This window comes from Miscanthus floridulus, unplaced genomic scaffold (genome assembly GCF_019320115.1).
Source record: "Miscanthus floridulus cultivar M001 unplaced genomic scaffold, ASM1932011v1 os_1164, whole genome shotgun sequence".
Classification (NCBI taxonomy): Eukaryota; Viridiplantae; Streptophyta; class Magnoliopsida; order Poales; family Poaceae; genus Miscanthus; species Miscanthus floridulus.
This window is the reverse complement of record NW_027097563.1, coordinates 1-20,175: the sequence shown is the minus strand read 5'-3', so window position 1 is coordinate 20,175 and position 20,175 is coordinate 1. Positions and strand designations below refer to the sequence as shown.

Genomic DNA, 20,175 nt, shown 5'->3' with positions numbered 1-20,175 from the left:
CACATTTATTATACCCTTTATATTCGAGGAAAATCCAGATGGTACCTTGATGCTTGCTAGGCATTCAAACATGTTTTCCTTCTCTTCTTTGCTAAGAGTGTAGCTGGCAGGACTTAAGTAAGGCATCCATCATCTGTCTTCTTTGGATGCAGGTTGTCTCATTCTTCCAAACACCGCAGGTCCTATCGTGCTTCAAGTGTGTCGTTAGGCTTCCCATACACACCCATGAAGCCTAGCAGGTTCACATAAAGATTATTTGTCACGTGCATCACATCGATCGTGCTACGGACCTCTAGGACTTGCCAATAGGGTAGCTCCCAAAATATGGACTTCTTCTTCCACATGGGTGCGTGACCGTCGGCGTTGTTCGGAATAGGTTCGCTGTCATGTGCCTTTCCAAATACTACTTTCACATCCTTGACCATATTGAGTACATCCTCACCAGTTCGGTTGCCCCGCTTGGTCTGGTGGTCTGTCTTACCTTTAAAATGCTTGCCTTTCTTTCTTAGGGGATGATTCGTAGGAAGAAATCGATGATGGCCAAGGTACACGACCTTTTGACATTTTTTCAAGAATATACCTTTAATGTCATCGAACCAGTGCGTGCATGCATTATATCCCTTGTTTGATTGTCCTGAAGATTACTTAGATTAGGCCAATCATTGATTGTTACGAACAACAATGCTCGCAGGTCAAAGTGCTCATGTTTGTGCTCATCCCACACACGTACACCTAGTCTGTTCCACAAAAGTAGAAGTTCTTTAACTAGTGGCCTCAGGTACACATCGATGTCGTTGCTAGGTTGCCTTCGGCCTAGGATGAGCACTGGCATCATAATAAACTTATGCTTCATGCATAACTAGGTAGGAAGGTTGTAGATATATAGAGTAATAGGCCAAGTGCTATGACTACTGCTCTGCTCCCCAAAAGAATTCGTACCATCCGTACTTAAAGCAAACCTTAAGTTTCTTGTGTCATTTGCAAACTCCGGGAATTCTCTATCGATTGCTCTCCACAGGGACCCTTCAGCAGGGTGTCTCAACATATTATCTACCTTACGGTCTTCTTTGTGCCATCGCAACAACTTTACATGGTCTTTGTTTCTGAACAAACGTTTCAAGTGTGGTATTATAGGAGCATACCACATAATCTTGGCAGGGATTTTCTTCGTGGGACGTTCGCCCTCAACATCACCAGGGTCATCTCGCCTGATCTTATATCGTGATACATGACATACCGGGCATGCATCTAACTTCTCGTACTCCTCGCCACGGTAGAGGATGAAGTCATTAGGACATGCATGTATCTTCTGGATTTCTAATCCCAAAGGGTAGACTACCTGTTTTGCTTCGTACGTAGTGGCGGGCAATTCGTTATCCTTTGGAAGCATCTTCTTTTGGATTTTCAGTAACTCCCCAAATCCCTTGTCAGATACACCATTCTTTGCCTTCCATTGCAGCAATTCCAGTGTGGTACTCAACTTTTCTGCCCTGCATCACAAGTTGGATATAGCAATTTCTTGTGATCCTCTAGCATGCGCTCAAACTTGATCTTCTCCTTTTCACTTTCGCATTCTCTTTGTGCGTCACGAATGGCCTGACCAAGATCATCAGCGGGCTCATCTTCTGCCCGTACCTCTTCTTCAGCTTCCCTCATTACAGTATCATTGAAGGCACTATATTCAGCAATAATGTCATCATCGTCCCATTGTTCTTCTTCACCTTCTTCCATTACAACCTCGGTTTCTCCGTGCTTCGTCCAACAAATATAGTTTGGCATGAAACCTGACTTCAACAAGTGTGAATGAAGACTCCTTGAGCTAGCATATTCCTTCAAATTCTTTCATATGGCACATGGGCAGCACATGAAACCATCGTGTTTGTTTACCCTAGCCACACGTAAGAAAGAATGCACACCCTCAATGAACTCTTGGTAGCGGCGATCAGCATTGTACATCCAATGCCAGCTCATCTGCATTACATGACATACATACCATATTAAAACCTAGAACATAATTAGTTAGTTATATGACATGCATGCCACCACACAAGGTATTAATTTATGAAAGTTTCGCTATAATATAGACAATCCCAACTACCACTAAAAAAACTAAAGCTAAAATGCACTTCAGCAGCATAAGGATTTTGCGACCAATCCCAACTAAAATAGACAGATCATGCGTTTGTTCAATATCTATGGGCTTCTTCCGCAGGATCACTGCCTCATCAGCCGCCGTAGCCGCCTGTGCAAGAGAGTTTTGCACGTGTTCAACATACTCTTCCTCCCACTACCAGCCTGAACATCCAGTGCCATCCCACTGAAATTAAAACAAAAAATTAGAACTTTAATCACAATCATCATGAAAAGAAGTATAAATTAACAATAATCATCAAATGCGACAAAACAACTCACATTGCGATCCGGACACTTGTAGAAGATACGGGCCTTGTTGGGACACTAATTCCTCACCCGGTACTCCATCACAATCTTCTCCTCACACTTGCCGCGTGCAATGAGAGGGAGGTCCGGCCTTAGTCGCTTTGGAACCCGATGAGAGGCCGAGGACCCGGAAGCAGTTGTCATCTACTCTCTATACTTATTTTTAATATAATATAAATTTCTCATTTTATAAACAATTAAAATTAAAAAAAAACTCTAAAATTCTCTATATCTCTAAACCATGAAGTGTGCTATGCATGCTAGAAATGAAAGCTGAATACTAGTTTTGAATAACAACTTTAACCTTCCTTCATCCAAATATGCAAACTTTAAAGTGATTTTGAGCTTAAATGACTTACAATTAAAAAAATCCACCATAAAAAACCACATATATCTAGTCCACAAAATGAGATATGCTACTGATGAAACATGAGAGTATAAAGTTGGTAACCTTTAGAACCGAAGAATCGATGGGGGAATCGAAGAAATCTTGTGATTACCGGCGATGAGGAAGAAGAGAGACCAGCGATGAAGCAAGAACACTGAGCTCGAAGTGGTTCGGGCTCAGGGAGGAAGAAGGAGTATATAGGAGGGGATCTTTAGTCCTGGTTGAAGACAGCAACCGGGACTAAAGGTCCCTTTCTAGTCCCGGACAGAGCCTCCAGCCGGGAGTAGACTTTTACTCCTGGTTGAAGGGACCAACAAGGAGTAAAAGTTAACATTTAGTCCCGGTTGGTAGCTTCAACGGGGACTAAAGGTCCCCTGCAGCAAAAGCCTGCCGCAGTAGCCGTTGGGCAGGGACCTTTGGTCCCGGTTGGAGCTACTAACCGGGACTAAAGGTTTCTCTAGTCTTGGGCGTGAAAAATACCAGGACTAAAGCCAAATTTCGAAGTTGATCAAAAGTCGTTTCTCTACTTAGTGTATAATGTGCCTAATTAACAGGCTAAGCGGATAATACAGATTGCTCGCTTGGAGAACAAGCTTGAAAGGAGGCTCATCAGCTTGGTTTTTTAAAAAGAATTGAACGAGATGCTTATCAAGCATTGAAGCCTTTTATTTTGTTTTGTTCCTAGGCTCATGTGCTCGTCCAGGTGCTGCTCACAAGCAAGGTACATACTTGCCTTGGCAGTTTCATTCGCATTGGATTTGCGTAGCATGTGAAAGAATAACAATCCTTGGTAGCCACCTACGAGCCTTTTTCCCGCTCAGCTGTGCATCTTTCGTTTTTTTCTTTTTGGTACGGATGTCCACCTTATGTTCCCCTGTTCAGGTACGGATCAAACATTTTTTGCAGCAAACATTTTCATCTTCATCTATACAGCTATAGACGTACGGAACAACAGTTACTGTTGGAACAACATTTTATGTTCAACTGTAGCGACCACCTGTTCTTCCTTTTAATTTCCCACTCAGCTGTGCATCTTTCGTTTTTGTTTTTGGTACGGATGTCCACCTTATGTTTCCCTGTTCAGGTACGGATCAAACATTTTTTGTAGCAGCCATTTTTTCCCTTTTTTGGTTTTTGGTCCATCTTATGTTCCCCTGTTCAGGTATGGATCAATCATTTTTGTAGCAAACATTTTCCCCTTTTTTTTTTTGCTCAGCTGTACATCTCTTCTTTTTCTTTTTCTTTTACTCAACCGAAGAGGTGCGGATGGCCACCTGATGCTCCACTATTCACCGGTTACTATAGCAAATACCTTTTTTTTTTTGCTCTTGCTTACCTGTCATATGTAACAAATCAGCGTGTGTGTGACACTTATATCACATAATAGTGCGTACAACAATTAAATTTTCCTGTGCTATTTATGCTTAAACCGTTTAATGTAGCTAACGTCTTTTTTTTTTGGCTCTTGCTTACTCCCTCCGGTTCTCTAAAGCAAGTCATTTTGAGGTTGTCTTAAGTCAAACATTTTAAACTTTGACTATAAATAACTTTTTTTGGGTTGAGTTTGAAAATATGAAAGTGATGTAAGTAGATTCATCTCGAAATGTAGTTTCATAAAAGTATATATTGACTATATTTTATAAATATTTTATAGCAAAAGTTACAGTCAAAGTCGTTTCTTAAAGACCGTGTCAATGTCCAAAACGACTTGCTTTAGAGAACTGGAGGGAGTACCTATTAGGTGACAAGTCAACGTGTGTGCCACTTAGTTTAGATAATATTGCATTTATACTTAAACCAGTTAATGTAGCTAACGTCTTTTTTGGCTCTTACTTACCCATCAGGTGCCAAGTCAGCGTGTGTGACACTTAGATTAGATAATAGCGCGATTAAACCTTGCATTTTCCTATGCTATTTATACTTAAACGTGAGAGAGAAAGTGTGACACTTATATTTGATAATAGTGCAAAGAGACCTTTTATATTGTACAACAATTAAACCTTACATTTTCCTACGCTATTTATACCTAAACCGGTTATTGTAGCTAACATGTTTATTTTTTAAAGCTCTTGCTTACCTATCAGGTGATAAATTAGCGTGTGTAACACTTATATTACATAATAGTGCGAAAAGATCTTTTACATGCTAAAACAAATAGACCTTACGTTTTCCTTTGCTATTCATACTTAGACGTGACAAAGAAACCATCCCGCAGCGAAGCGAGGGGTAACTACTCACTACAGTGAAGCGTTGCACAGTAACCCCCTAGGGGCACGTTCGGTTCCCATGGAATGGTGGCATGGAATGATTCCCGGCCAGCTTCCTTCTCTAATTTGTATAATCTTTGATGAGCTGGATTGATTCCTGGTTGAAATCCTGCTAACCGAATACGCCCTAGCGGTAATCGTGTCACCGGTTACTATGGCGACCATCTTTTTTGCTCTTCCTTACCTATCGGCTGACAAATCAACGTGTGTGACACTTAGTATTGTGAAAAGGTTTAATTTTTTACATGATACAACAATTAAACCTTATATTTTGCTATGCTATTTATACTTAAACACGTGAGGGAGAAACCAACCCGCGGGGTAACTTGCTACACTGAAGCGTGGCACAGTAGTCCTGCATCAGTAATCGTCATCGTGTAATAGTAACAGACAGTACCCAGTCCCCTAAAACTGCAGCTCCTTCATTTCTCTTTTATGCTTCTTCTCATAATCTCACTTTAAACATATAGCACTACAATAGACGTCCCGCGGCAATGCGCAGGGGGCCTACTAGTTAAGTATACATGCGTGTACAAGTGATAGATATAATTTTTTGTATAAATAGATTTTGATATAGGAAATTCAACATCTAGACTCTAGAGCACAAAAAACTTTTATACCATTTGTAGTAACTAAGAGTGCAATCTAAGATCTAAATTTTTTTTTTCTGAATAAAATATAAAAGGAGGTGTCGGGTTCATAAACCCGGGGTCCCTCATGGACCGGCTTCCCAGCAAAGGTTCGGCCCAGCAGATAACGTTGCGAACCAATGCGCAACTCCTGGACCGGCCCTAGTACCTAAACGACAGGCCAGAAGGGCGACCCAATCTCCGACCGGAAGGCCTGGCCGAGGAGGAACGGCGCCCGCTTCCGACTCCGGTCCGCCTCTTTGACCGGAGCGCTCGCTTCGGTCTCCAACCCACCTCCGGATGCCCTCTCCGACCGGAAGGCCTGGCCAAAACACCACTTCCGACTCCAACCCGCTTCTCCGGCCGGGAATGCGCTAAACCCCTGCTTACAACTCCTCTTCGGCTGGCGCAGTCAGAGCCGACTGGGACCAACCGACCGGGGACGCCCGCTCGGTAAGGACCAGGAAACAGATGGAGAAAGTAAGGCAGGGCACTCAAAGTCAACCGCAATACCGAGGACCGTACCCTATACACCTGCAGGACAGTACCCTGTGACCTCCCTAGCTTGACAGAACCCAAGCAGTGTTGTAGGCGCCGACAAACTGGACGTAGGGCACATTGCCTGAACCAGTATAAACCCTGTGTCATTAAGTGCTAGGCCACCTCCGATCCCAACGTACAACAAAACTACAAATATTTATGTGTTGGTCACTTTCTGCACCGACAGAAGGGTTTTGAATAATGGTCCACTAAGAATTAGATTTTTAACTTTTATACCATTTGTAGTAACTAAGAGTGCAATCTAAGATCTATTTTTTTTCTGAATAACATATAAAAGGAGGGTTTTGAATAAAGGTCCACTAAGAATTAGATTTTTAACTTAAAATGTATTAAAAATCGCATCAACTAATTAAGATCAAAGCTTGAAAGTTTAAAATATAGATTCACAGGTCCCGACACATGGGCTACGTTAAGAGCTAATTTAACTTGAGGTAAGGTGTCACCTAACAACATATTGAGACACAAATAAGTTTGATGCAAAGGAAGAAAACTATTTACATAGGCAAAAACATATAGAGTAATTGCTAAACCTATCGCAATCAGAAAAGAGATCAGATAGTATCTGTATAAGTATTGTATTTGAATATGAATTAATAGAGAGAGTGCAAAGATAAGCAATTTTGATTAGCCTTAGATGTTGAATGCTATTCGCGAACTTGTCATACAATATCCCATAAGATTTTAACCTGTGTAGAAACTCTTGTTGGTTTTGCAACTGCTGGGACACCACAAGCTCAACGTGCTGCACGTACACTAAACCAAACGGATAGGAACACGCGCACATGAGCACAATCGTGTAATTTCCAGGGACACGTCAACATACATAAAATCAACTTGGATGCGAATTTCATCGCCTCTTTGAAATTCTAGTAATGTAAGGAAAAGGTAAATTCATGGAAAACGGTGAATCGGAAGGAAAGGAATCTCCTTGAAATAATATCTTCCTCTGCCCGTCTTCAGAGTTCAGACTACTTCGCTTCCCTATTTAAACCCCCTACGCGCGTCTAAGAACCCTATCAGTAGGGGCTAGCAGCATTGGTAGTAAGCTAAGAGAAACTACCAAAACCATGTCGGAGACGGACGTGGCCATCAAGATGGAGGCAGAGGCCGCCGCGAAGGCGCCGTACAGGGATGCGCCGCCGGCCCTGCTGCTGGACACGAGCGAGCTGAAGAAGTGGTGCCTGTACCGTGCGCTCATCGCCGAGTTCATGGCCACCCTCATCTTCCTCTACGTGAGCATCGCGACCGTCATCGGGTACAAGAACCAGTCCATGGCCGAAGCGTGCACCGGTGTCGGCTTCCTCGGCGTCGCCTGGTCCTTCGGCGCCACCATCTTCATCCTCGTCTACTGCACCAGCGGCATCTCAGGTATGCATACACGTGACGAAGAAGACGACGAATTGATTGATGAGCGGCATGCAAGTACTATATACTTTTTTTTTTGCATCATAATATAGGTGGGCACATCAACCCGGCCGTGACGTTCGGGCTGTTCGTGGGGCGGAAGCTGTCGCTGGTGCGCACCCTGCTGTACATCGTGGCGCAGTGCCTGGGCGCCATCTGCGGCGTGGGCATCGTGAAGGGGATCATGAAGCACCCCTACAACTCCCTCGGTGGCGGCGCCAACGAGGTGTCCACCGGCTACACCATCGGGGGAGCCCTCGCCGCCGAGATCGTCGGCACGTTCATCCTCGTGTACACCGTCTTCTCCGCCACCGACCCCAAGCACACGGCGTGCGACTGCCCCTTCGTCCCCGTACGAGCGCCTCGGCTCCTGGACTTCCACGCCTGCTCCTGCTACAAGTGCAATGTGCTAATCCGTGGCCGTGCGTGCGTGCAGGTGCTTCTGCCGCTGCCGATTGGGTTCGCGGTGTTCGTGGTTCACCTGGCGACCATTCCAATCACCGGCACGGGCATCAACCCGGCCAGGAGCCTCGGCGCCGCCGTCCTCTACAACCAGCACGCAGCATGGAAAGACCATGTAATGAAGATCTCTATAACCACACTCTTACTACGTAGCTAGTAGTATACCGTGTTATTTATTCGTCAGCTACCAGCAGTCGTCGAAGATTCGGAATTGACATGACATATATATATATATATACGTGTGCTGTACAGTGGATCTTCTGGGTTGGGCCGCTGATCGGGGCGACGGTGGCGGCGTTGTACCACAAGCTCGTGCTGCGCGGGGAGGCCGCGCGAAGCCGTTGATTTGCCTGAACAAGATTGGCGGCCTCCGCGTGTAGTTCCTCCAATTGATTTCTCTACCTGCCCAATTCGTTGTCGTCTTCTTCGATATATGCTACGAGGTCCTTACACGAACAGTATGTATGCACGCTTGTCCGTGCCATTTTTTTTTATTTGGGAACTGCGTGGGTCGTCCATGTATATAAACCTGTGTGTTGTAACTGGAGGAAAAACTATTAAATATTCATAAAAATAAGAAGAGAATGTTACATATCTATTTATATTTTACCATTTCCTTGAAATTTTAAAACTATATTTTATTTTATGATGATCATGACATCCATAATATACGATAACGTTAGCAATAATATGACAATGTCCTACACTCCTACGGCATTAAGTCTATATCAAATTAAAATACTACCATGATAGATCTTTTTTCTGTTATAAGGCACATAAATATTTAGTCACAAATATATCATAACTTTGATTTTCACAATATCGGTTTGTTGGTAGAGTTAAAATATCAAGGTCCAGCCATCATCGCGGATTGCACTGGTGTATACGTGTAGCTTGGAGACATATTTATTATTTAAATATTTACTCATAAATATATCATAACTTAATTATCATAATATCCATTTGTTGGTAGAGTTAAATTATCGAGTTCCAACCCTGATCACGAATTGCACTGGTATATATATACAACTTGGAGACATATTTATTATTTAGATTGAAATCACATTGAATAACAAACTGCTCAAAGTTTCAGTTCGTGGTTTGATTAGTTGACCAATGGCTGATCTAGGTTCTAACAAAACTACGTCAACAACTTAGTGGTGAGAATATTTATTTATATTTATTAGTGAAACATCCCTGGTTTAAAGACCTGTAATATTATAGTTATTATTTACTTAATTTTGATCTTTTATTATAAGAGAAAAGGAAAAAACACCACTATAAGAATGGTTAGGGGCGGCTGGTGAGGCTTTGTAGAGTGGCTCGGCCAGCCGCCCCTACCATACAATTTCTACAAATCATGTATTTATAGGGGCGATTTCTAGACCTTCCTTACAAATCGATTTGTAGAGCCGGCTGGTGTTATCAGTCGCCCCTACAAATTAATTTGTACAGGTGGCTGGTAACACCAGCCGCCTCTACAAAATCGATTTGTAGGGGCGGCTGTAGTACCAGCCGCTCCTATAATACCTGTTTGTAGGGGTGGTTCAGTCTAGAACCAACCTTACAGTATATTTTTCCGCCAAAAAAATTCATATTTATAATTCAAATTCGACCGGAACATATATATATATATATATATATATATATATATATATATATATATATATATATAATTCAAATCTAACCACAAGCACAAGAGCATTATATAAACTACCATTACAAGTCCAATTCACAAGAATATATACAATCCATCATTAAACAGACATAATTCACAAATCTAATTTGTTCCACAAGTCCAGACTGTCCCATAAGGTAAGACCAATGTCAAATTTCATACACATGGTTATCAATGGCCTAGAGCTAGCCTTTCAGTCTCACAAAGGTATTGGTACTGAGGATTTCTACCTAAGTCAGAATCTTGGTCATGGTAGGTGCCTTTGACGTGTATAATCTGGTTAAATATGAAGTTGCAAAGGTCGCCGATGAGCTCTAAAAGTTGGTCATCCTTGTATGGGCCTTTGACGTGTACAATCTTGGAGAATTGTACAGTGCTTGAATGAGAGACTTCACGATTAGCACCAGCTTCTTCCGACAATAACGCCAAAGTGCAAGCAGTATCCAGGGTTTTGGGGAGTTGAACAAGAAGAATTGAACGCAATTCAGGCCGCAACCCATCTATAAAACGGGTGACAAAGTAAACAGGATCGCTGGCCTTGTTATAAGATGTGGCTGAGGTAGGGGTTGTAGTATGGGTTGAGGCAGGGGATTGGGTGCAGGTGGGTATTGCGGAGCAGGAGGCAGAACACGCAACTGGGGAAGAGGATGGGTGGTGATCATACAATTGGCTGGGCCATGAGTGTAATCTGGATGACATGGTGCCCGTTGGGAGAGTTGACGATGTCGGCAGACCAGTGCGCGGCCGCCGGAGCAGGAAGCACCATGAGACCCGGCTGTTGCGACGATGTGTCAAACACGGTGCGATCGTAGGGCATGGACACCTTCTAGACCTTGAGCCGAAGGTCGTCGATGATGCCTTCGAGCTTGGGACGCCACGCGTTCACGTCAGCAGCAACCGTCTCCAGGGCGGTGACGCGGGCGTCGCGTTTGTCGGCGGCGGCGGAGGAATCCAGGCTAACAGAGCACGGAGGAAGAGGATCGGCTAGTCTGATACCAGTTTGTTAGCATAGACTTGGAGAATAAGAAGAAGCTAACAGGAAGGAGCGATAGGATTCTATGATGAATGATTAATAGGTTCAGGAATTCAGATTTCAGTTACAATAATCTTCTTCACCCCTCTGTTTCCCTCTCCTTTGCCTTATAAGTACTCTCTTACAGGCAGAGCCACTCTGGGCCGCTCATCCTCGTACTGGGCTTTCAAACTCTCTCGGGCCGAACAGCTGAAGCAGGGCCTTGCTCCTCTTGGGTGCCAACGCTTCCTTCTGTTGTCGTACGATCAATAGTGCTGACATGGATCACCTACCATGCAGCTCTTGACCTTTCCAGTAGCACCAGTATCAGCTGGATAAACAAGGCACCGCCGGTTGATGAGAACATCAAAACATCGGTTAGCCTCACATACAGAGCTAGGCCAATCTTCCTTAGTTATCAGCCCTTCTGCAACCCACCTTCCTATCAAGGTTAACCGCCTGATCTTGTATCCAATGGGGAAGATAGCTAGGTACAACAAGCAAGACTTGTATTCTTTAGGCACATCATTGTAAGAGAACTTGAACATTTTCTTAGCAGTACTGACAAAGGATTTTTGGGAGACCTCCTGCAGGGTGCTATGCAGCTTCATTAACTCTTCATTGCTCTTATTGGGGTTAGCGCACAAAGCATGAGTGAAGATTTTCATACTTAATTCATTTGGCTCACACTCCTCCAAGATTTTATGAGTAATTTTGAGTTTATTGTTGTCTTCATCTTTCTGGTATCTTGTATGCCTGGGCACAATATTATAGTAGCGGCCAGCAAGGGAATACTCTATAGGCTCCCACCGTGGATAACAAAATTCCTTAGCCCACTGGGTACTCTTTGTGGTAGTGAGGATCATTTGCATCAGTGCCACATGCTAATAGACTCAAAGCATTTCTGGTCTCGGCCCATGTGGATCCATCCATCGTCTCATCAACTTTGAGGATTATAAGGGGACTCTCAAACCGCAAGTGTTTTGAAGATCGCTTCAAGTGGTGTTTAATCTCGGTCGCGAGCACATAGCTCTTGAACCGCTCTTTAAGCTTCTGCTTGATCTTGGCCATCTTCTGATCAACCATAGTTTTGAAAACAGCTTTTGAGTTTAGACCAAGAACACCAAGTTCACATGTTACATGACTCTTGTCAAATTTTCCTTCTGGCACTGGCAGGTCCCTTAAGTTCTCTTCCTCCTTGCCTACTGTAGTCAATGTCGTCGTCTTTGTAGCTTGCTTGACCGCTGGCCTGTCCCTTTGCTGCGCCTGAAGGGGCTTGCTGCTGCCGGCCTTTGGGAACACTTCCTGCAGGATTTGTTTATGTTGACCTTCAGGGAGACAAATTGGGGCTATCTGCTGCCTTGCGACTTCTCTGTTTCCTTCTTCTTCTGTTCCCATTTGCCCTTTGAGTTCCTTGGCTTGTTCACCGGCTTCCATATGCTTCTTGAGCTTCCTGGCTATTTTCGCGATGACTTTGTGATCCCACTCTGGTAATTTATTCATGCCTTCGTACTTCACTTGATCTTGTTGGCACACAGCGGCAACTGATGCTGACTGGAGGAGCAGATGAAGAAGTAGATCTAAGTCCAGCTGCTCCACGTCCTTCTTCTGTTCAAGCTCCAGCTGAAGTAGTTGCTGCGGGTGGGCGCTGTCCTTGAGATGTTGATCTTGGATATCACTCTTGATCTTGTCAACCTTTTCGTCAATCTTCATTTTCTTTATATTCTCCTTGGTTTAACGAAGCATCAGCTTTTTTTCACGGTAGATACCCATTTTTCTACAATAAACTTGCCCAGAATCAAGATCATTGTTATCCTCCACTTGGCCTGCTTCATCTGTGCCTTGCTCCTGCAGGGAACGGGATTGGGACTCAAGCTTGAGCTCGCGCAGGATGTAATAGAGAACCTCATTGGGTCCTAGTGGTAACATATCCGGGTGCACTGCTGGGATGTCGATCAAGACAGCTCGGATGTAGCCAGGGTGATCCACAAAGTACCCATAGGGTGGGAAAACCAAAGCTTCTTGTACAAGAGCGATGGCGTCCGTCAGGTATGGTTCCGGTACCATAACAGAGATCGAAAATGTCTCGTTGGCGTTTACAGGAACTGCCTTTACCCACTCCACTAGCTTGGCCTGAAAGTAGTCGACCAGGGTGCAGGTTTCAATGAAGGCTCTTGGACCAGAATGATCCGTCGCCATTGCCCCCACGAGTTGATCATCGCCGTCTTCTTCGTCGTCTTCAGCTTTAGCAGCGTACCCAACAGGTGCAGCCGCAGGAGCCTGAGCTGATGACAACGGTGGTGTCACCGCCTCTGCCACTGCTCCTGTTAGCCCAGCAGCCACAGGAGGAGACTGCCAGCGCCCCGCCGTCGACTTTGCCGGGATCTCCACGCCGTACCTCAGTCGCCGCTCGCCAACACTACGCCACCAACTAGCCTTTGCCCACGGATTCTTTGCAACGGAAACTTGATGCGTTGTTGTACTCCCCACGACCCCGCCCCCGGCCCCGAGCAAATCACGTAACCCCCGGCCACGAGCAAATCACGTAACCGGCCATCCATAAACCCGGGCGTGGGGCGTGGCTGCCTCCTCGTATTCCTCGGGTTGAGTTAATTTAGGATCTAGGCGTTCCTCTCAATCTCGTAGAGATCCGGTACTAGTCCAGCCCTTCACATCCTGCCGCACGCCGCACATGAGGGTTCTTGATTCAACCTTACGCTTCCCCCTCTTGGATGTGCTCCCATGTCAAGATCGAGTCCTTGGCTGCAGGTTCATCATACCCCGGATGCGAGGATATCGATGGACATGGATTCGTGCTGGACTGCTGGCTTCGGGTATGATCTTCTCCTATCTATCCTCCATCTAGCCAAGTAGCCAACGTCTCCCCTTCTGCCCAACACAGCCCTCCGTCCCGCTGGTTGTTCCTCCCTCTGGTCCAAATTGATTTAGGCCTCGTTCGATAGCTCAGGCTTGAATCCGACCCACTTTTCATTTGTGGACTCAGATTCCGGAGGGATTCGTTCCTGCGGGTGGGGATTGGTTCCAGGCTATAGAGGGGGTCGAATTGTCGAAACAGGCCAGATTGGAATCTAGGCTAGCCTTAACCGAACGCCTGTTCCATGCTGGACTGGTATTCATTCCGTGCTGACCCAATCCGGGTGGAATGGACCTCTTTCCGGGCCGATCTGAGAGAAACGAACGAGGCCTTAGTTACATGTTGAGAAGATCATCAGAAGGGGAAGGGCTGGCAGGAGCGACGAGATCTCAGAGCAGCATATTACAAAGTAAGAATTAGGAATTATTATTAATTATTTTGTTTCTTTTAAGGATCTGTTCGTGCATGCCAAACCCGTGTGTCGCTATGCTTTCTAGGCCCATCAGGAGTGAACCCCTGCGCATAATAGAATTGTTATGTTTATTTTGGTAAGGGATTAGAACAACATATTTTATTGTTCTCACATTTTTGCAGGACTGCAGGTGTTCATTTGTATTGCTGAGTACCGACGTGGAAGCAGCAGAAGCCAAACTGGATCCTGTAGTTAGGTGAGTAATTTCTCGTCATCTGATTTTATCAATTATTATATGAGCCTCTAGTTAGTTGAGTAATTTATTATTATCAATTTCTGTGGTGGCGATTGGCGAAACCAAATATGTAAGTATAGTCTTATTAGTTTGTTCTCAGATGGAGTGTTATTTGTTCTGACTAGATTAGTTCTTCAGTTTACAGATTAACAGGTAGGAGGGAACTCAAACTCAATTATGCCAAATGACGGATGTATGCCATTTGCTAATGGTAAGATATTAACAGTCGTAAGTGTTAAAAATAATTGCTCTGATAGTGCAATCCCCTAAAATATGAACCTTATGTTCATTTTCCATTATGCCAGGATTGCTACCAACCTGTAGATGGACATGTAGAAGGGAAGAACTCGACATGTGGAAGAATTCATATTTCATTTGGATATGAGTTATATCCGTACTATATATCTCTACTATAAGGAACCAATCAAAACTATACCAGATCTCAAAAAAAAGTCCCACGTTGAGAGACTACAACCATTGTGCACCAACAAAATTGTACCCAGGATTACAATATCATTAAAATCTATGGCTCATAATCCTTTCTCACATACTTCAACTTGATCCGATGGCCAACGTTATTTAGATATCCCCCACCCAGGCTTCAACGTACGCCTCACACATCCCGTAGGCTACGGTAAAATAAAAACCAATGGAAGTCAATCAAGGCAAATAGGAAGGAGGGATCCGTGACTCCGATCAAGGCAATTTCCAGAATTGCCATTATAATGGAAAAACCCACGCCAAGCCCGGCCCCATCTGACGCGCCACTTCCAAAACTCTCCATGCCGTTCTGGTATTGCGTCAATAAGGAATGACGACAGACCAGCCAACATACCCACTCGCATGTTTCCGTCAAGAACACGGGTGACCCCACACGTCAGTGGAGCAGTGGAGCATCTGCAGCGTGGCTAATGGAAAGGTCTACCCCTTTCTTCTCATAAAATACCAACGGCGGCACCCTGGACAAGGAAGCAAAACGGGTCACTTATAGTCCAGGCCCACAGAGAGGAGATCGATGAAGAGGTTTAGCACATTTGATTTTGCCTATTTTTTTAAAAAAAATAGAAGAAATATCCGGTTTCATCCTCAAAAGAGAGGAGTTAGACCACTGTGTTACAAAAGTAACACACTACACGCCCCGACCAAGTTTACAAAATAAACGAACCGACTTAACACATGATTACGAAAATAAAATGTCATTATGAAATAGAACACACAAGCTAGAGATAATTAGTTTTGTTCTAATTTTTAGATATATAGCTTTTGCTATGCACCTAAATATACATTATGTCTATATACATAGTAAAAACTACTTCCTCCATTCTAAATTATAAGTCACTTTGATTTTTTTGGTACATCCATTTTGTTATGCATCTAGATATAATAATATATCTAGATACATAGCAAAATAGATGAACCAAAAAAGTCAAAGCGACTTATAATTTGGAATGGAGGGAGTATGTATCTAGAAAAGCTGAAACGACTTACAATTTAAAACAGATGGAGTACTTAAAACTTACTTGATAAATCAGTTGATTATGCTAAGAAGAAATGTTTTTTTTCTTTTGTCCAATAATTTTCATTAGTTAGCTTTCTAATACCCGAAAATTATCTGAAGAAAGAAAAACAAGATGGGAGAGAGGGAGAAACTGAGGAACAACCAAATAAATATCCATTGCGGTTGCGCACATATATTTACGACTATATCTACTATTTAATTTTAAAAAAGATCAAATACAATTTTTCTTTCATTTATCAAAAGTGAATTATAGAGTTACTTTAATATATCTACTTTAAGAAGCTTGGTACGACATCTTTGATTATTTGGGATGAAGTTTGCATGAAGTGTCCATGAAGATCTCCAAGACATGTTTAAGGACTTAGACAGATTGTAAATTATATGGTTAATGCGAGAAATAACTTTATTATGCCTTTGTTACGTGTAAGTGTTTCTCGGATTGTATATACATGGTCATATACAATTGTGTGAAAGTTGAACTCTGAAAAAAAAATCGTTGTTTGGTTGTTTTCATGTACATCCTTGAAATGAAGCCGTAGCGTTAGCACGAACAGTGTACTATTTCTCTGAATGACTGAAATGTGTTCCAACGTGAATAAATTGTCTTCTCGTTAGTACTTATACATTATATCTTCATTGAATAATAAATATGTACTTATACATTATATATTTTCACGCAGGACAAACACATGGTACTCTGAATCTGGATGCTGGGATGATTGAAGAATGAAGTGACATGATTTCAGGAGAAGAAGTAGTTTACTATTTCAGCTGTCGTGAAAAGTTTCTTATTTTTAGGCTAAAACATTGTATTATGGAATCCATGGTATATATTCTGTCATTTTCTTCCTTGTACATACTGAGTCCTTTATTTAATGAAATAATAGTATCTTGATTTCTTTAAACACTTGATGCTTGTGTCTATGGTTGAGAGATGTGATGATACGATATTATGATATTACCCAAGCCATCTTCACATAAAAAAATTATATTTCACATCCACATCTAATTTTAAAAAAGCAAAAGCAGATTTGAACATGCAAGTTACAACGCATATATGTGTTGGCGAGGCGTAGGTGTATGTGTTGCTACTTTGCAACGCTTATTCACACATCTTACCAACACATGTGTAAGCGTTCCAATACTCTTGTAACGCCATTTATAGCAACACATACAATATGCGTTGGTATAGGTCCTACCAACGGTATGTGGGCTTGTACCAATACATGTATGCGTTGCTAAAGGGGTATTCCACTTGTAGTGCAACATCACGTGCCCGGTGCTTGAGCAGGCCCAGCTGGACGGCCCAAGTTTTTTTTACTGGTAGGAAAAAAATTTCAGTCCCAGGCGATAAATATGAAATTTCAGAAATATCAGGTCAAATTTAAATAAATTTAAATTGATTTTTTAAAAAATTTAGCATCAATTCACTAGAAAAACTCTCTAATCCATCGTCCATCACAAATTTATATAACATCGACAAAATAACACAATATATCACTGCGGTAATACAGCAGGCTGACGGTGGGCGAGCTGCATATGCTATTGTCATCGAATGTGTGAGTGAGAAAATTAAATAAATTTGATGAAATTTAGGGCTTTGATAAGACTAGAAGATATGGAGGACCACTTTAGTAGGGTTTGGTGTAATTTTCGACCTCAAGATGAATTTAACCGAAAATTTTTGACCGATATAAAAAAATTTCGGGCCTCAGCGAAAAAGGCATTATTTCGAAAATTTCGGTGATATTTCGTCGAAATTGTAAACCTTGGGACGGCCGCACGGTGCTGCCCGACCAGCTTCTGCCGGAACCAGGGAACCCTAAAGATGAGCATGCAGCCCGCGGCACGGCGGCATGGGCCGAAGCCCATTTTTTTGGCTTGGCCCAAGCCCGGCCCGGCCCAAGCCCGACCCATTTTCTAACGGTAGGCACGGCCAGGCCAGGTTTCTAGGGGAGGCAATATAAGCCCCCCCACCGCGGCCGCTCCCCTCCACAAACCCTAATCCCCATTCCCCACCCGCCGGGCCAAGTCGCTCTCGCCTCTCTCGATGACTCGCTCTCGCCTCTCTCGCCCTCACTGCCGCCCGCCTGTAACTGACGTCATCCTGCCCGTCTCCGATGACGTCTCCACCGCCAGATCTTGCAGATCTCCTCTCGTCTTCCTCCTCTCATACTCTCTTCTTCGTCCTGGCCTCTCTCTAATCGGTCATTGTCCTCCACCGGTTGATCTCGTCGCTCACCGTCCATTGGGGTTGTGCTCCTGACGCCGCGTCTTCATCTCTGCCTCTCCGGCGGCAGGCTCCAGCTGTGTAGGTTCGCCACGAACCCTAGATCTATCTGTCTTCACATGAACCCTAACCCTAATTTCTCTATCTTCACATGAACCCTAATCCTAGATCTCTCTATTCTTTGTTCGCAGGTCGTCGGCCGATGCCTGGTGCGTCATGCTGGTGCCGCACGAGCCGTTGAGGTACGATGCCGAGAGGGGAAGAAAACGAGGTTGGGGTGGCCATGGATGGCAAAGATGACCACTACCCTAGAACCATCAACGAAGAGCTCATCGAGTTAGGGTAGCTCCCTGATGACGTCGACGACATGGGAGATGCTGCTGCGCTCTTGTTCGGTAGCATTGGTTTGTTGCTGAAAAGGTATTGGAGTTCCTTGAATTGTTCTATGATTCAACTGTTGTTCTTGTCTGGTGTTTATTACCCCACTAGTCCTTTGGTACTGCATCACATACTTGAGATTGCTAGCCATCTACATGACTATGAACATGATAGTAATCTTAGTGCTATTGTTATGCCAATGAAGGCTAAATTTCTCAAGTACTGAAAGTCTATACCACTGTTATATGCATTTGCATTTGTTTGTAGACCCTAGGGCTAAGATGAGAGGTTTGCATAATGTTCTTGAACTACTTGCTCAGTGTAACAATATGAGTTACAATGCAAATTTTGCTGAGGTTAAAACTAAGCTGCATAATCTGTATGACAAGTATGAATCCAAGTTTGGTGTAGCCAGGCCAGCCAGGACCATACATCCATCTGGACTGACAGGTAAGAGAAAGTAGGCATGGGGCAAAATTTTTGGAGGATCATGTGCTTCTGGTCCTTCAACTATCACTGGTTCATCATCTACTGTAGTGACTCTTGGTCTTTCTAAGCTCACTGTTTACCTTGACAGTGGCAATGTTGTGGCCTATGATGATGACTTTGATATCCTTAATTGATGGCATGAGCATAAACTAACCTATCTAGTTCTCTCTACCATGGCTAAAGATATTATGTTAGTTCCTGTCTCAACTACTTCTTCGGAGTCTTGCTTTAGTCTTACTGGCAGGATCATTGAGGAGCGGCGACAGCGATTGGGCTTAGAGACAGTGGAGATGTTGGTCTGCATCAAGGACTGGGAGTTAGGCCAGCAAAGAGCACAACATGTTGTGGAGGACCAGGAGTTAGAAGACTACTTCAAGAACCTATGGCTTGATGAGGATCTAAATGCTTCTGCTGGTTGAGTGCTTGTGCTGCTGCTGCTGGAGAGTGGAGATCAAGATGCTGCTGCTGGTTGAGTCTTTAGTGTCTTTGTGAGTCTGATAGTTTGTGAGAGTGTGAGTGAACATTTGAACTCTGGTTTGTAATAACTTTGAACATTTGAACTTTAAAATGAGTTGGCCGTACTCTTTTTTTCTTTCTAGGGTTTCTCACGAGGTGTGAGTTTTACCTAGAAAGGTTTATAATGAGGCGCATTGCACAAACAGCTCAAAATTTGATCATCTTGTCTTTCATATTTGATCTGTGAATTGTGAATGTGAGACTGCTATAGTTGTATTGAATTGAGACTTCTATAGTTTTGTATACTGAAATGTGTATTGAATCTGGTGTTTTTTGTGATGCGGGCCGGCTGACACGATGGGGTTTTCGGCCCATGCCTTTTGGGCTGGCACGGCCCGAAAAACCCCCGGGTTGGCCTGGGCCGCCGACCAGGCACGGTGGACTACTGTGGCACGGCCCGGTGGCAGGCGGGCCCTGCCGTGCCGTGCCTGGCACGGGCCCGTGCCATGCCGGGCCGATGGCTCGATTGCTCATCTTTACGGAACCCACCACAGGTAGCGCCTGACGCCGCCGCCCTTGTGCGGTGGATGTCAGGGTTCCCCAGGTACAGATAGAGGTCGAGGCAGTTGTTGTAGTCCTGGGCGAGCAGCCACACCTTAGCATTATATATAATATATATAG

General features: G+C 43.8%; 1 protein-coding gene, 1 long non-coding RNA gene and 1 pseudogene across 4 annotated transcripts; 2 read left to right on the top strand and 1 right to left on the bottom strand.

Moving 5' to 3' along the window:
• Window positions 1–7,312: 7,312 nt before the first annotated feature.
• On the top strand, window positions 7,313–8,606 carry LOC136533749 (probable aquaporin PIP2-7). 2 transcript variants are annotated; one of them, XM_066526289.1, is made up of 4 exons: window positions 7,313–7,652; window positions 7,742–8,040; window positions 8,125–8,265; window positions 8,403–8,599. In XM_066526289.1, exons 1-4 carry the CDS (start codon window positions 7,352–7,354, stop codon window positions 8,493–8,495), a joined length of 834 nt encoding a protein of 277 aa, XP_066382386.1. In that variant the 5' UTR covers window positions 7,313–7,351; the 3' UTR covers window positions 8,496–8,599. The 2 variants fall into 2 exon arrangements, with proteins under 2 accessions (XP_066382386.1, XP_066382385.1); XM_066526288.1 differs by having other exon boundaries at window positions 7,742–8,265; window positions 8,403–8,606.
• A 2,048-nt stretch (window positions 8,607–10,654) lies between these two features.
• Window positions 10,655–13,401, bottom strand: LOC136533748 (uncharacterized; annotated as a pseudogene).
• A 57-nt stretch (window positions 13,402–13,458) lies between these two features.
• On the top strand, window positions 13,459–15,739 carry LOC136533750 (uncharacterized). Of its 2 annotated transcripts, none has more exons than XR_010778550.1 (4): window positions 13,459–13,674; window positions 14,318–14,383; window positions 14,561–14,633; window positions 14,728–15,739. It is a non-coding gene; the product is annotated as an uncharacterized lncRNA (long non-coding RNA). The 2 variants fall into 2 exon arrangements; XR_010778548.1 differs by having other exon boundaries at window positions 14,310–14,383.
• The last annotated feature ends 4,436 nt before the right edge of the window (window positions 15,740–20,175 follow it).

What these genes read in the sequence shown, in the direction of transcription:
- LOC136533749 (XM_066526288.1), top strand. Translation starts at nt 7,352, where the DNA reads ATGTCGGAGACGGACGTGGCCATCAAGATGGAGGCAGAGGCCGCCGCG. An exon ending in CTGCACCAGCGGCATCTCAG is followed by an intron (nt 7,653 to 7,741) that starts GTATGCATACAC and finishes ATCATAATATAG; the next exon opens with GTGGGCACATCAACCCGGCC. An exon ending in ACGCAGCATGGAAAGACCAT is followed by an intron (nt 8,266 to 8,402) that starts GTAATGAAGATC and finishes TGTGCTGTACAG; the next exon opens with TGGATCTTCTGGGTTGGGCC.